The sequence below is a fragment of the Ictalurus punctatus genome, chromosome 15 (assembly GCF_001660625.3).
Source record: "Ictalurus punctatus breed USDA103 chromosome 15, Coco_2.0, whole genome shotgun sequence".
In the NCBI taxonomy this organism is placed as follows: domain Eukaryota; kingdom Metazoa; phylum Chordata; class Actinopteri; order Siluriformes; family Ictaluridae; genus Ictalurus; species Ictalurus punctatus.
The window spans coordinates 24991287-25009218 of NC_030430.2; the positions used below are offsets into that span (position 1 = coordinate 24991287).

The 17932-nt window shown below is 38.8% G+C and overlaps 1 protein-coding gene across 4 annotated transcripts; it reads left to right on the forward strand.

Annotated features, from left to right (window-relative positions):
• The first annotated feature begins 1265 nt into the window (after positions 1-1265).
• On the forward strand, positions 1266-16250 carry LOC108275888 (tumor protein p53-inducible nuclear protein 2). Of its 4 annotated transcripts, none has more exons than XM_017486962.3 (4): positions 1266-1626; positions 7367-7722; positions 8590-9052; positions 11385-16250. In XM_017486962.3, exons 2-4 carry the CDS (start codon positions 7599-7601, stop codon positions 11635-11637), a joined length of 840 nt encoding a protein of 279 aa, XP_017342451.2. In that variant the 5' UTR covers positions 1266-1626; positions 7367-7598; the 3' UTR covers positions 11638-16250. The 4 variants fall into 4 exon arrangements, with proteins under 4 accessions (XP_017342451.2, XP_017342453.2, XP_053542483.1 ...); XM_017486964.3 differs by having other exon boundaries at positions 11388-16250; XM_053686508.1 differs by having other exon boundaries at positions 8932-9052; positions 11388-16250.
• The last annotated feature ends 1682 nt before the right edge of the window (positions 16251-17932 follow it).

Below are 17932 nucleotides of genomic sequence, written 5' to 3' on the forward strand. Positions count from 1 at the left end.
GGTTCAATAGTCAGTCAATAATACAGTACAATGTGGCAAACAGTCCTGGGCTAAAGCTGTGCTGACACTGGATTATCCTGGTGAATTTTGTAGGGTCACCTTTATGCTAACTGAACCTACACTATAAAGTGAAGTAATGAATTTATGAATGAATTCATGCTGTTTAAGGAAAACCAGCGGGGGGAAACATCTATCATCGCTAATAAATTACTCTCTTGTGTCCGTTAGCATACTTTAATTCAGTAACGTCTGTGTGTAACTATTATTTGTGGGATTGTTATTGTATATAAATTATATGCATGTTTAATTCGCACATTATTTTATTAATGTGTCGTATGCTTATGCTTATGCTTATACAACGACCGCTGACGATGGGGGAAATTATCGCCTGGTCTTTTTCCAAATCTTTTTAGTGAGTCTGTGTCCACAGTAGCTTCAGGTTCATGTTCTCGGCTGACAGACGTGGAACCCGACGTGGTCTCCTGTTGTAACTCATCCACCTCGATATTTGCCGTGTCACGCATATTCTGAGATGCTTTTCAGCTCACCATGGTTGTAAAGCGTTATTTATACTTTTATTTATACTTATTTGAGTTAGCCTTCCAAACCAGTCTGGCTGTTCTCCTCGGACCTCTCTTATCGACGAGGCGTTTCAACCCACAAGTTAGATGTTTTTTGTTTTCTGCACCATTTCGTGTAATCTCTACAGACTTGTGGGTTGAGTGTGAAAATTCCAGGAGAGCAGCAGTTTCTAAAAGAAAGAAGAAGAAAAAACAGCTCATCTGGCACAAACAATCACGCTCCGTTTAAAATCGCAGAGATTCTATTTCCCCCATTTTGATGCTTCATTCAGTGACCCCTAACTGCATGACCGCATGCATTGTGATGCTGATTAACTAATTGGATATTTGCATTCAATGAATGAGCTGGTGTTCCTATTAAAGTGGCTGGTGAGTGAATACGTACAATTATACTTATATCACTGCTAATACTACTTCTACTATTGATAATAATACTGATAAAACTCGATATCATGTATAAATTCATACTTTAAACACAACACCATCACTGTAAACAGAGGCAGGTTGCTGAGCGCCCCGCCCCTCCCTTCCTCTCCCCCCCACCCCCTCCTGTGTCTCCTCTGTCTCCTCTGTTTCCTCTGTTATTGTGCACGAGCCTCGTTGGAACCTTGTGTAACGTCGTGATTGGCTCACGGACACGATGTGGGCGGGGACAGTGGGCGTGGCCTCGCGCTTCGTTACGTCACGATCAGCTGTTCTGAGCTTGTACGCTGTGATCCGCGGATCAGCTGGGCGAAGCAATAACAGCCAGGACAAAAACAAGACAAATATATAAATGCAGCAAAAACGGGATTAAAAAACAACAACAAGAGAAGAACACAAGGATAAAGACTGCACATTTAGCTGTCGTGTAGTTTAAAAGTTTCTTCTAAGAAGAAAGCCTTTTTATTAATCTTATTATTATTATTTTCATGTGAATATAATCCTGGTGCATTAACACTACCTCATAGAAACGCTCCTGAATCCGGGCTTTAAGGCTTTTGTCGTGTTTCTTACTGTTTCGTCCACACGTTTACACGTTTTTTCGGTGCTTCAGCAAAGGCAGGTAAGATGTTTCTGTCCTTTTTTTTTGTTTTGTCTATTCTTGTTGTTGTTGTTGTGTATATTTCCCCCCCCCTCATTACATCCTGACTTCATACAGTAGTCTAGGCTGTATAAAATGCATAGATCAGAATGAAGCATTTTTGGCTTTAAAACGTGTGTGTTGATCCATAAAATGTTAAAATATTTTGCCATACATGGATACATCATCTGCTGTCGATCATTAGGCATCGATATGCCTTTTATAGCGTTCTTGTACCGCCTTATAATAACCTGAACCCTTGTGCACCTTTTCTATATAACCCCAGCTCAGATTCAAGATTTGATAGATCTTATATTTAGGATCATTCTGTTCTTTTCAGGGTGATGAGCTACATAAATACCTCTACACACACACACACACATATATATATATATATATATATATATATATATATATATATATATATATATATATATATATATATATATAGCCACAGACACACAGAGAGATCTTATCACGCACATACGAATCTATTTATATAGCCATATAACTGTGTGTAGAGGTGTATGACCTGTCTGCTAGTGTAATTTGAACGTGTGTGTTTGTGGATTATAGGTCAGCTGTAATACGGTTTATCCGAGCTATTATTGAGCCTTTTAGCTTCAAAGAAAATCCTGCAATGTCAGATTGTACCTATAGAAACATTCTGATTTTAAACATCGTTTCAATGATCTATTCCTCTATTCTTCTATCCCTCTATATCCTGTTTATTCTTCTCCAAAAATGTAAACACTGGGGTCGCCGCTGGACGTGTTTTCCGCTTTCAGTCATTTTCCCTCTCTCTCTCCATAAAAATCGTCTTTTACAACCTAAAAAGTGATTTTTCCCCTCTCATCATCCCAAGTGATGAATGTTTTGCACAGTTTTTGTCACAAAAAGCGTCCCTTTTTCTCGCCCTCTCTCTCTCTCTTTTTGTCCTGGGTATTTTTCCGTCCTCTAGCCTCCGGAAGGCGGAGCTAACTGCGCCAATGACGTCAACACTTTGCGCCGTCCCACAAAGCCCCGCCCACACGGACGCTTTTGGCTGAATCCCAAATGGCTGCCTGTGCCAAGCTATTTGGATTGATGTAATACAGTATTGCTGGTGAAAAATGCCTTTATTTTAAGGACAAAAATAGACTTTACATTCACAGGAGAGAATATTAGTTTAAAAAAAAAGTACAAGATTACAGAACTACAAAACCACCAACAAAAACGACAATTTAGACATTAAAATGTTAACATATTAACAGCATCATAATGTTTTCCATTTGTATTTTGATTACATGTTTAGATTCTTCCTGACTGAGTGTCTTCTTTTTCGATATAAATTTGCCATAATATTGCCATAATATTTTTCCACATGCATGTATTTCTATTTTTATTTGTATATATTCTTTGGGGTTTTTTTGTGTTTTTTTTTTTTGTATTGTCTATAGCACAAAAAAAAATCCTTTGTGATCGATAACCATTATGTAATCTTGTCTTAAAAATACCAAATGTAACCGTTTTATTGCCATTTTAGGAAATAAAATCAGTAAACTTTCTCTCACATACCAACTAACCTTTCACCCTTCATTAATAAATGCTTGATTTTCTTTTCTATACAGTTAAACCTCAGCTATAGTGATGTCAAAGCAAAATAAAACAAGTACATGTTATATAAGGTGTGGATTTATTAATTCCAACCACATGTAGTGCACCATATTTTTTTTATTATTAAAAATTATTACCCTATTATTTAAAGGGATTTGGGATTTTGCTTCCTAATTCCCAGGGTTGAAAATATTGTGGACAACATGTGTAGTGCACTGTATGTCTAATAGGGTATGATTTGTGATTCAGCTTCCTAACCCATATATAAAGTGAACAAAGGATAAGGGCATGGGGTTTTCAAGCTTTTTTTTTCAGTCAGGGACTTTTAACTTTAAAAGAAGATAAATAAAAGAAGAAGAAGCAAAAAAAAAAAAACATGCATAGATCCTCTGAGGACCAGTGTTGAGTAAATTACTCAAAAAAAAGTAGTCCACAACAGATGACTTATTACTACTTGTAAAATTGTTATCTGATTGCATTACCGATTACTGCATGTAAAAAGTCATCAGATTACCCATTTCTTTACTTTCATGTTATTTTCAAAACCTCTCAAACCTACAAATATACACTACAAAGTGAAACTTGTAGTTCTTTCAGTAATTTTAGCGTGCCTCAATGTGTGACATGATCAGAAAAAGTCAGATTTATCATAAAACTTGCCTCGGTGATGTCGCTGTGTGTTTGATTACCAGAGCAGTAAAATATAAGACTTGTATAACTAGGCTAGTTTGGTGTCGCTAGCCAAGGGGAGGCACAGCTAAGTTATCACTGTATGGGTTTAGCTGCTTCAGTGCCATGCAAAGTACATTATCTTTCCTTCTGCCCTGCTCATATCATGTTCACGTAAACTGGAACTCATATAGACATTTCCACACCTTGTTTTCCATGGGCATAGGGTAATTCCAACCATATGTAGTACACTGTATGTCTAATGGGTTGAAATTCACTCCATATAAATATATACAGTGTATTGTGCACAGAGTTTCCAGTACAATTGGTGTACTGAGATCGTAACTAATAAACTAGAAACTGTCCAACAGGGAGCCGTTTTGGATTTAGCTCCCTCCTGGCCATATAAGTGCACTATGTAGGGTACAAAATAATAGTTAAATTCTACGTAGTGTACAGTTTGTCCATTAGGGAGCATTCTGTGTAAGTGCACTGTGCAGGGTAATATAACAGTTTCTACATGTGTAGTGGTTTAATAACTAATAAACTAGAATCTATAATGTATGGAAATAGAAACAGGGAGCCATGCCGGATTCATTATGTAGTGCTCACTACATAAGTGCACTACTTAGGGTTTAAGCAAAATGATGTAGTTTAGAGTATAAATGCTGCGTGAGCTATTGAGAGCGATTGCGTAGAGATTAAAACGAAGAACAGCCAACAAAACCAATTCCAACCACACATGGACATTTTTTACTAAATGAGCCAGGTGGAATTTTTAGGGGCGGGGCTTTGGGTTTGGTGTGGTCAGTTAATTAGATCTATGACATGCTTTGTTTTAACAATTGCGGTGTCCATAAATTTTCTATAACAGCAGCGTAGCTGTTTAAAAACATGTATAATTATCGATATGGTGCATTTTTCTGTGAGGAAGCGTTTACATAACGTTTACGGAAGGAGTCTCCAGCGTCAGCGCTTTGTAACGGTCGGAGGTAAAGCTGTAAGTTTTCCGACATCTTCAGGACAGAGGAGTTTATACTTCTATGCGGTTTCTCGGTAACATGATAAGCTGCAGACGTGGTTTATTATTATTTTTGTCTTAATAAGTACAAGAGAAAAAAAAGAGAGGATAGAATAGGATATTCTTTCATAAATAGACAAATGTACTTGTTGGTATTTTGCTACAATATAAGAGGAATAAAACACTTCGGGACATGCTGTTATAGGAAAATAATTCACTTTGGGGTGGTAACAGTAACGCCGCTTCATCACACTACTCCAATGTTGCTTATTTTCCTATAACAGCACAACATGACGTTTTTATTCCTCTTAGCCAAAATTGTTCCTTTAAGGGTTCTTCAAAAGTTTTTCAGAACCTTTATGGGTTCTGACCAAAGATCCATTATTGGTTCTAGATTTGTGTGTACAGCTGCATTAGCGTAAATGAGTCATTGCTGTCACGCAGAAGCCATTCTTTCTGTCCTCATGTGTCCTTCTAGCCTTTAATCAGGAAGTAGCATTCTCCACCCTCTGTGTTATCTCTCTTCTTGTCTTGCAAATGTGCTTAATTAGGTCCGTGCTTCCTTTGCACATTCATTTCCTAAACATTTTAACATATCTTATTAAATACAGCCTGATCAATTCGAATACACGGATTAAATTAACTTAAATCCGAAGCCCCGTCAGGTGTCAGACGTTCAGAGATAAGGCACAAACACAGAGCGAGTGCACTGACGTGCTGATGCAAATTTGGCAGGGCGAGGCTGGAATTTGTGTGTGGTTTGAAAAATATTTACATCTACTGATTTGGTAGATGCTTTTGTAACTGAGCAGCTGAGGGCCAAAAGCGTTCCTCAAGGGCCTGAGTGCAGAACCTGACATGTTTATGTGCTTTCCTGCTAAATTATTTATAATGTTTATTCAATTAGCTTGATTTAGCTCCACCACCTGGACTATCTGAGTCACTTCCACTCAGGAAACGTCTCCTGACTGTCTGGTTTCTTTTTCCACAGGTAACCTGGATGGTTTATTAATTGTTTTTCATATATTCATTGAACATTATAGGAAAAACGCCTGCTCTATTCACCTTGCATCTGGACTATTTTTTTTTTTTTTTTTTTGGTCACAACAGCCAAAACGAGATCAAACCATTTGCAGATTATTTGCAGCGGATTGTTTTGTTTCGGTTGTTAATATTTCATATTTTTAAACAGAGTATTGGAAATATCTCCCATAATAAAGGGCAGGAAAGGCTGATGATTGACAAGGAACAGTGAATGAGAGTCACCCAAGAGTCACAAAATTCATATTGGTGCCATTGTGCAAAATAATGCTTGAATATAACTGTAACTTCACTTAATTAAACGTTAGGTACATTACAAATCTAAGGAAGCAAATCTGAGACACTGAAAAAGTCTTGGTTGATGTAGTTTTCGATCGAATTCCACCTGTTTATCTCAAATTATCATTATTATATATCATTATTATCAAATGAGACCAACAACCTTTAAGGCAGAATGTTTCTCTGGCACGTGAAACCAGATTAGCTAGAAAATCTATCCAATAAAACTCAAAGCTGGAAGATGTTTGTTTTCATGTTTTATCATTTTTCAGCTGCATTAAAGAGCATCAAAAGAAAATAGATGAGCTGTTATGTGGAAAACATTCCTGGCTCGTCTCAAATGCCAGACGAACATGGGCTAATCCGTTTGTTTTGTACCTGAACATTACACCCATTGGACATTCCGGTTCTTATGTCCGCCATGTTAATGCTGTGTCAAGTTTGTTCATGACCATTTTTTACTTCACCAAATTTACTAAAACATACTAATGAATTTTACACAGTTTATGTTAAATACACTATTAAGTCTAAGAATATTTGAGAAGAAGTATATTAGCGTACTTTTCATATGGTAGCATTTGTATATATGACACCTGAAGACAAGTACGCTAGGTGAGAAACGTACATGGTAAGGTGTAACTTGTCAATGACATGTAGCTATGAATGCATAAAGCATGATATTCTGTAATGAATAAGATCTGTATGAATAAATTGCTGTGGTATAAGAGGAAAAAACTCTGATGGACGTGCTGTTAAAGGGAAATAATCACAACCAATGATATATATATATATATATATATATATATATATATATATAAAACTATTATATACTCTTAGCAAAAGAGATCCTTAAGAAGGTTCTTTGTATAGATAAGGATTTTATGTGTGTAGTTTTCTACAAGTAAGAATCACTATCAAATCTTCTGAGAATTTCAAAACATTTAAGCAAATAACTTTTCCTTTGCATTGCACTCTATGATAGGTTTTAAGAACCAGGTACGCATTGCTAATTTTGAGATGAACTACTATGACATTGAAATTAATATAGTGTGATTTATGTGATTTATGCTAACCAACCTATTTCTCCTGCCCTCCCCCTCTCTTTGTCTCCTGCAGGCCTTTGCAGTCATAGAAAGACCATAAATTTGCACTTCGAGAGTTAATAAGCTCTTCCAACGTTCGTTTCACCAACAAGGGCTTGACAAGCAAAAGACGCCGTGCTGGTCCTTCACAACCTGCAACAGAAGACCATCAGCATTACGAACTGTAGATCTTTTCCGAGACAAATTCCAAGGCAGCTCTCCCTCAGGATACCTCCACAATCTGCCCTTTGACCTCCAAGTCGGCCATGTTCCAGCGACTTAGCAACCTGCTGTTCGGAGCGGTGGAGGACGTCTCTGCCGAGCTCAATGGACCCAAGCCCTGCGTGACTGAGGTGGATGATGAGGGATGGCTTCTGGTCAGCGTATCCGGTAAGTAGGAGGATCATGGGTAGTAGCATTAAATATTGGTTGTGGAACCAACAGTACCATGGTTCTAGAAAATTAATAGTGTGTCCACAACCTCAGCCTATTTACTATTTAGTGCAATGTTTCATTCCACCAATGATAGGGTGAATAGAGTGTTTGGTTTGGGACACGTCCACAGTGGGCTGTTGATCAAGATCATGTCATGGCTGATCCGCAATATTGTCTGGTTATGACAGTCTTCAGTCAGTCCCCTGTCTGCAAGGCAGGATATGTGTAAGTAGTGAGAAAGGAAGGAAGGAAGGCAAGAAGGAAGGAAGGAAAGGTGTATGAAATTAAAGAAAGACTGACAAAAAGAGGTAAAAGAAAGAAAAAAGACAGAAAAGAGTCAAAGCCTCCTAAATGCTGCTCAGGATGGATGTTGGAAAGTAAACAATGATGGACAGAAAGAGATAAAAGAAAGAAAAGAGACAGAAAAGAGACAAAGCTAAATGATGGATGTATGGAAAGATAGAAAGACAGAACGAAAGAAGTGTGTAACCTTTAGCCTGATATTACTGTGAAACAATAACAGAGATTGTTCAAGAAACTAATGACAATATTTTTATGTCTTATGTTGTTTTATTTTTTTCTTTTATTTTTTTCTTTTCCTTTTTCTTTTCTTTTTTAACCTTTTCCTATCTCCCCATTTTGACTCGGTTCCTCCCACTGCTGTGTGTTCGTTTGTGTGTTGATATTTTACGGCAACCCCTACCTGCATGGCTTTATTTACTGTTATCCCTGCCTGTACTTCTGCCTTTCCGCCTTTTACTTTATATCCTGCCCCCTGCCTGCCCCCTACCTCTCTCCCCCCCACCCCACCCCCGCCATCAGGTGACAGAAACTGTACCATGTTGGGTGAGGATGGGTTGGAGGTCCCATCGATAGCACAGTCTCTTCCAAATAGTGAATGTCAGAGGGTGGAGTCTGGATGTGATATAGCCACTCCCCCCTCTCGTACAAGTGACTCCAGCCCTTTCTCATGCAAACGGCGCAGGACTAGAGCAGGCCGCTCTCAGGCAGCGTGTCCTCCTTCGTCTCGTTCCCTTCATTCCCCTCTTTCCCTCGACTCTCCCTCCCCGCTTGGGTCAGGTGGAGCGAATGTGCTGTCTGACCCCGCCCCCTGTGGGTTGGATGAGAGCTGGTTCATCACTCCTCCACCCTGTTTCACTGTAGAGGGAGCGCCAGCTGAGGCCAGCCCCATGGAGGACCTGCTCATCGAGCATCCTAGCATGTCCGTCTATGTCTCCTCGTCCAACCTGGAGGAGAGTACAGCCAACATGGCCGACAGTGTGAGGTAAGCTTCAATGTCATCCAAAAAACAATATCCTCCCACATACAGTCCACTTTAGCATTGTCCCATATACAGTCCACTTCAATGTCCTCCCATATACAATCCGCTTCAACGTCCTCCCATATACAATCCGCTTCAATGTCCTCCCATATACAATCCGCTTCAACGTCCTCCCATATACAATCCGCTTCAACGTCCTCCCATATACAATCCGCTTCAACGTCCTCCCATATACAATCCGCTTCAACGTCCTCCCATATACAATCCGCTTCAACGTCCTCCCATAAACAGTCCGCTTCAACGTCCTCCCATATACAATCCGCTTCAACGTCCTCCCATATACAATCCGCTTCAACGTCCTCCCATATACAATCCGCTTCAACGTCCTCCCATATACAATCCGCTTCAACGTCCTCCCATATATAATCCGCTTCAACGTCCTCCCATATACAATCCGCTTCAACGTCCTCCCATATACAATCCGCTTCAACGTCCTCCCATATACAATCCGCTTCAACGTCCTCCCATATACAATCCGCTTCAACGTCCTCCCATATACAATCCGCTTCAACGTCCTCCCATATACAATCCGCTTCAACGTCCTCCCATATACAATCCGCTTCAACGTCCTCCCATATACAATCCGCTTCAACGTCCTCCCATATACAATCCGCTTCAACGTCCTCCCATATACAATCCGCTTCAAGTTCATCTCATATATAATCCACTTCAACGTCCTCCCATATACAATCCGCTTCAATGTCCTCCCATATACAACCAACAATCTGCTTCAAAACGCTATCAAGAACTGTTCTTGTTTTCAGCTTTTATTTTCATCAGTATCAGATCTGAATCCATTTTACTTCATTTATTTTTTGATAATAAGTCCATTAGACAAGAAATTAAATAAAATAATATTTTTATAGTAAAAAGATGGTTTTCTTGTAATAATGAGATGCTGAAGGGGAATTTTTCCTTGCATGCAGCAATGCGCAAGTTCACATGACCATGAACACAAACAAAAACAGCAGCGAAATCCAAATCTCACAAACAAGAAATACCAGACAGGGGTCAAAACCAGTTTTATCGTCTTCAGTTTTATCATCTTCACAATACTCCAGGGTGAAGACGATAAAAACACAGAGAGAGCGAGAGAGAGAGAGAGAGAGAGAGAGAGGGAGAGAGAGAGAGCGAGAGAGGAGGGTGTAAATAATGAGAGGTAATGAGAAACAGGTGTGACTGCAAGTCAACAGGAAATGAGAGATAGAGGTGAGGGACAGAAAGAGACAGACAGAGACAGTGCACAAGAAGGTGGAGAGTGGCAGAAACAGGGCAGACGTGTAAATGACATTCACTGAGAAAGATAAATGGGCAAATATGTTGACGACAAAAATAAATGAATAGAAGGAAAATAAATAAGCAGGCAAGGAAGGAAGAAAAAGAAAGAATGAACGAGAATAAACAAACAATTAAATAGAAATGAATCAATTCAGATAATGCTGAAAAGATGAAAGAAAGGACAATCTGAGCAAGCAAATAAACAGACAGATAAACCAACAAATAAACAGATAAATACATGAATACAGAAAATATCAAAGAAAGGATGAAAGAAGGATTAAAGGATGAAAGAAAGCACGGAAGAATGATGTAGATGGAAAGAAAGAGAGTAAGAAAGAAAGAGTGATGTAGATGGAAAGAAAGAAAGAAAGAAAGAAAGAAAGAAAGAAAGAAAGAAAGAAAATAAACAGTCCAACAAATGAACGCAATAAATCAAAATAAAAACTGAAAAATTGAGAGACGGAAAATTGAACAAACAAACAAACAAACAAAGAAATACAGACGAGATGAAAGGAACAAAACAGAGGAGGAAAGTAGGAAAAGAAAGAGATTAAACAAACAAAATAAATAAATTCACTCAAATGAGAAAGAAAGAAAGAAAGATTTACCAGTTGTTATTGACGAGTTTGTTGTAAACATTTGTTTATAATTCCTGTAATTCTGTAATTATAATTCACAGCTTTAGATTTTGATGAGTGATGAAATAAAACCAGTTCTTGGTTGTGGAGACTTTTGTCTCTTTACACGCTATAAAGAGTGCGGCGGTTCATATTTACTGGCAGCCATGTGTTCTTTAATTTCTGACTATTTTCTCTCTTTTTCCTGTATTGCTCGTCCTCTCTCTCTCTCTCTCTTCTCTCTTCTCTTCTCTCTCATCTCTTCTCTCCCTTCTCTCTCTCTCTCTCTCTCTCTCTCTCTCTCTCTCTCCTCTCTCTCTCCTCTCCCTCTCTCTCTCTCTCTCTCGCGCTCTCTCTCTCTCTGTCTCTCGGGTTCCCAGCAGGATGTCTGAATCCACCCCAGCCCCTGTTCCCACTCGGTTGGTGCGAGGATCAGCATGTCAGGTGGTTCCTCTTGCCAAAGTGACTCAGGCGAGCCGTGTTCAGAGGGCCAAGGCCCGCACCGAGCGTCGTCACCTGGGCCGCGGTCGCATGCAGCGCCAAAACCGCGTCCGCCAGCAGATCCCACGCCACATGGCTCACACACGCAACTCTGTCCTGCACCAACCGTGCCAGCGCAACTTCTGCCACTGATCCACCAGGATCCTGGCATCACCATCATCATCATCACGTTCACCAACCTCCATCATCCCACATCACCTACCGTACCATGTCTTCAGCATCCTCCACCAAAGCCCTCTTTTAACGTTATTCCAGTCACGAACAGGAATGCTTAAAATCCATCCATTGTAGACGAGCCACTTGTTTTTCCAATTAGCATTCGATTCACATGGCTCTGTTTTAAATAGTCGCAGCCTTTGCTCATGTCTCCAAGATGCCATTTACAATCAGCAACCTCACACGCAGACGGAAGTGGGAACGGCTAATATCAAAAACTAGCAAAGATTCAAAACAAGAAAAGTAGCAGCACAGACACAGAACACCGATGTGGAAGAAACCAAACAAGGGTCTGACGCTAACATCTCATCCTTTATTTGCTTTCATTTGTGTTGGAAAAGTCCAGTTTTCTCCATTCTTATTGTCTTTTGTGATTTCTATTGGGGGGACGAAAATACCGTAGAGGCTAAAATGTGTTCCAAAACTATAACATCGCGTCAGACAGCACAGCGTTTCTGATACGGAGAAAGGGGCTTTAACAACACATAGAATGGCAAAGTAGGTCAATGAAGGTGGAAGTGAGGATAAAACAGAGTAAAGACTGCTGGATGTTGATGGAGAATTGAAGAGGATGTAAATTAGTACGTATCGTAGCCCACAGCATTACCAAAGCACCTTAAAGGGAAAATCCAAACTACTATGGATTGAGAATTTTTTGGATTTGAGTTGATTTTTTTTTTCTTAAGTAAATCATGGGTTGGGTTTTCCCTTAAAATGATTTGGTGCTTTTTGGTCTTTGGTGCCTCCTCAAACATTTTGGGCCAATTTAAGGTAAAGAAACAGAAGGCACTGTGACATGTTCATGCTAACAATGCATGTAATGTTGAATATTGGGTGCTGAGTTAGCAACTACAGCTTAAGATATATTTATTTTTAATGGATCGTTATAAAATCTCACCCGGTTTCAGGCATTTTGTCCATTTATTTGCATACTTACTGGTCACGTATTGATAATAAACCTTAAATGGATGTCCAGCCTAGAAAGAGGAGTGTAAACCCGCATGACCAGCACTTATCAGAGCCAGTGTGAGGTTACTGTGGGTTACAGGGTGTGGTAGATTATAGAAGGTGTAGAATAAGGTGAAAGGAATTGCATTGCATCGCCACCTATAATGGTAAATGGTCTGCACTTATACAGCGCTTTTTTAACCTTAGCAGCTTTCCACTGTTTCGCATTCACCCATTCACACACATTCACACACCAATGGCTGCAGAGCTGCCATGCAGGGTGCTAGCTTTGGGGTTCAGTGTCTTGCCCATGGACACTTCGGCATGTGGAGACATGTGGGCTGGGAAACAAACCATCAACCCTACGATTAATGGACAACCCGCTCTACCATCTGAGCCACAGCCAGCCGGTGACATGGTGATACGGAACAAATAAAATGATAAACTCAAATCTGGCGTCACGAAGGGGATGCGAATGAGCTCCAGACTCAGATTTTAACCACACTGATTTGAGAAAACAATCAACTGTTGCAAGCCTGTTACACCTCTAGGTGGCGAAGCAGTCCCCTTTAAGACACGGTATAGAAAGCGACTCTTTATTGTGTTTTGCTGCATTAGGTTTAGATCATGATCTTTTTATGATTCACTTTTGAAGTGAATGTGCCTCAGACCCTTGATCTTCCTCTCCATCCATCCTCTCAGTGTCAGTCCTGCAACTCAAACCCAAACCCAACGCTTAGCTAAAAGAAAATCACTGTGATCATATTTGTAGACACCAAACATATTACACCATGACATGAGACTGAATTATTCATTTTACTCTCAGAAATCCGTCCCAGTGAGCAAAGAGTGACCAATGATGAACGTTACTAAGGCCATCTAGCATGACTAAATGGGATACTTCGCGTTTGCTCACATATAGTTGATTAGGCAAGACATGTTTGCTCTCTAATGTAGATAACAGAAGAGGGCAGATAGCACTTTCCTCCGAAGGTGTTCAGCTGCGATGTGGTGGCTTCACGTATCTAGGACGAAGCACGTGCTAGCCTTCACCCTCTCTGGCTAGCTAGGGGGCAGGAATAGGCAAAATGGCCAAATTGGAAGAAATGAGGTTTAAATAAAAACAATATAGCCACCACATTTCCACCGCAAGTCTGATACCCAGCGATTCCAGTTATCCAAGATGGCCGCCCCATAACATCACAGTTTAGAGCTACGTTACAGTGGATATATGATATAGATCTTCATTACTTATTACTACTTACATTAAAAGCAAATGTCTGACACTATTGATTTTTTTTTTGCATGCTATTCCTTTAATTTAATCCATTAAGAGTGTGATTGGTCTACTCATATATGTGTAAACACTCATGTGTGTTCACTTACAGAATCCATCCTTCTCCATCATTCAGTGTTACTTTCCTCCATGGAAATCCTCTGTGTCATGCTCTGGCTTATATGCGTATCATCGATGCTGATTAGATTCACTATGGTGCTGAACATGTTTGACTGTTTGTAAAAGTCAACTTGGATGTATGTTTGCACTCTCTTACAGTTTATTTTTGAGGTTTTTAGCTGTGTGCGATTTTATTTGTTTTATTTCAAGCATCAGTCCGAATGAGAGGGTGATGTTGATGTGCATGAGTTGGGAAAACAAACTATTTTAAATTATTCACATTCACATATGATATGTACATATAATGCACAGCTCTTTACAGTACAGTGTTTGTGTGTTTTAGCTGAATGATGGCACCGTTTATTGAAAGCATCTTTACAAAGCTAAGTTGAATACATAGAATTGAATCTACCCCTCCTCGTCCTACTCCCCCCCACCCCCAACCCCACCCCTGACAAAGGTGTTTTTTGGTGATCATCATTTTTGGGAAATAAGGGTAAGCCTAAAAATCTTCTGAATCATTTACTATGTTATACCGGCATGTAATGGGCTATTTCTTCATAACCTTGACTGCTGAGATCATCAGCGTGATGTAACACAAAGAAAATCTCTTAACAAAAATGAATATATTCAAATATTCTTTCCCTTATATTTTATTTTTCTTTCTTTCCAAATGGATTGTATGCATTGCTTTTATTATGGATGGATGAATGTCAGAGGTGGATCTTTTAGGATATCTCATCAAACTAGTGCACTTCCTGCCCAGATAGCAAACTGATGCTGGGTCAATGTTGTTTGCCACTCTTGGCTCAGAGTTGTTGTGTCTATTGGGCCAATGTTGGGCCGCCAAGTTTGACAGAATTTCGGGTAACTTTAAATCCATTTTGCCAATGTTAGGCCAATGTCGGCCATTTTATTGGCCCAATGTTGGATGGCAGGGTTGACAGACTTTCACCCACCTTTAACTCGACTTTGCTAAAGTTGAGCAAATGTCAGCCATTCCACTGGGTCAGCACTTGGAGCAAACATTGGCCTAACATAATTTTCTCCATTGGACCAACGCTGGGCCACCAGGGCCAACTTTTAGCCACCTTTAAATCCACCTAGCCAGGGTTAGGGTTAGGGCAACATTAGGGCAATACTAGACCAGTGTTATGAAAATTTCGCCTTTGCCAACATTTAGATCAACAGTGTAGGGAGGCTCAACATAACCACCTCAAAATAGACATTGGGTAAACATCAGTTTGCTACCTGGGTGTGTTACCTTGAGTCAATGTGGTGCTTCTCGCCTACTGTGTCAGCCCATACAGAGGTGATACTACATCATACACAGCAATTAAACCTTATGGGAGGTAACAGCTCACTCACCCTCTATAAACATCCATCACTGTTTATTTTGCTTTATATTTTGTTTTGACACTCCACCACATTCTCTCTCTCTTTCCTGTTGTCTCTCATTATTGTAATTTCTTTTTCTTCTGTGTGTGTGTGTGTGTGTGTGTGTGTGTGTGTGTGTATGACTAATGAAATGTGTATGGCTATAGGGAGCAGTGTGTTACACCTCAGGGCAGCTTGGGGTTTATTTGACTGTGTGGTGTGATGTGAGAACCTAGACAAATGGGGAAAAAAAAAACTACAAAACAAACAAACTGATTAATGAACTAAAAATATATAGATAGATAGATATATAAATGTGCTTGTATTTTTCCTTATGATTAGATGCAAATGTTGTTTAATTCACTGTTCATGTTCATGATTTATTATATTGTGGAAAAATTAAGGGGGTGGACCATCAAACAGCAAGACTGCACTCTTCTGTTTGGTTCTTGCGCCCTGAAACTATGGCAGCTTTTTCAAATGTAGGGGTTTACCTTCACGGGGGGTATCCTCCACGAAATGTACACCCCCTTTAAAAAAAAAAAAGTACAAATAGAATATATTAAAAGGAATAATGTATCTGATATCTATGGTGATCGTGCCTTTCACTATTCTGCATGTTTCTTTTTTTTTCTTTTTTTTCTTTTTTTTTTCGTGATTAGCTGACTTTTCTATCCTGTTTGTGTGGGCACTGGTCCGTACGCAGTAGTAGAGACCTATGCAAAATACAAGGATGGGGTTCCAGCATCCATTCAGAAATACAGGTACTGGAAAAAAATTACAAAATAAAAAAACTCTCAGGATGAAACCTGAATCTTGTCTCATTTTTTTTTTGTTCAAGAAATACAATAATTTATATATATATATATATATATATATATATATATATATATATATATATATATATATATATATATATATATATATATAAAATATATATATATATATATATATATATATAAAATATATATATATTTTTATATATATATAATATATATATATATATATATAATATATATATAATATATATATATTATATATATATATATATATATTTTATATATATATATATATATATATATATATATATATATATATATATATATATATATATATATATAATTTTTCCAATTAAACTAAAGACTGAAGTTGCTAACAATTCCTGAAAGTCCAATTTAGCATTGTGCAAAATGCATGCCTAAATCACAGCCTCAACTGAATACATGAAGATCTTAGCAGAATATCACATTGGAACTATATTATCATAGTTATCATCATATATTATCCTGGGTAAATTGTGGAAAACTTTATGCCATATTTTCTAGCTGTGTTTGAATGAAATGTATTTGTGCTGAGGAAGAAGGAAAGTGATTCAGGTTGAAACCGGATCAGCAAGTCAGACGCGTCCCCACAGGGGTTAACAGTGGGCTTGTTGGGTACCAGATAGGCCTAGGTTCTGAATAAACTGGCACATGGGCTAATACTGGGGCTTGTTTGGGCAACCCAAGAAAACTTATGTGTTAAAAGAAGATAAACCAGGGAGTTTGCATCTACAGAATGTTCAGGTACAAAGGTTAACCATTACAATACTATTGACACCACTGATGATATTAAACCAGTGTCTGGTAAATGGTTAAATTAAATTGTTTCCCCATACAAACAATCCTTGAAAAACTCGCAAGACAGACCTGTTAACAGCTTTGATATATATGCCTGCCCTGATGTAAAATCCAGCTTGGTCATCAACGTTCCTATGATGTATTAGTAAGATTATTCAGAAATAGTTTCCAGTTAGTTTGCAGTTAGCCTATCAGATGGTCTACCGACGTAACCAGCTCGGTATGTTTTCGCTATGTTTTCCAAGCTGGTCAGACTTAGTTGGATTTCTCAGCAGGTTGGACACAAAAGCCTATGTTTGATGGAGGACAATGTCCCCACCCTGGACACTGGAGAACCTGAAATAAGAGTCAACTGCAAGAAAACAACCTGTTCTGCAGCTCTTTTTAGACAGCATATAAAGTTACAGTTAAGAGACACACCATGATCTGGAGCTCGGATTGGGGACAAATTAGGGATAGAAATTTAAATCTGTGTCTGGATTTCTGTCAAATTAATTTGGGACTAATGTCCATCCTTTAAACGCGCTAGGCCATATAAATGTAAAAAGAAATATTTTAATTGAATGTTTGAGTTTAAAACAGGGTATCTACTGGGTATGTGTTGGTTTCTTGATTTAAAATGTCCCTATTACATATGTGCATATTATAATTAATGCTGTATATATCTTAAATGACAGGCAGGTGGTGATTTCCGGGATATTATTCTTTATTTTCGCTAAAACACTTGTCATTTGTCTTATCGGGTTTAAAAGGCTTCCCTGCAGGAAAGATATATTGTACATTAAACCCATAAAACAATTTTGTACAATAAAATTAGGCTACTAATGTGATTTTCGTGTTAGCCTGCGCTTCCTGGTTTGCACGGCGCATG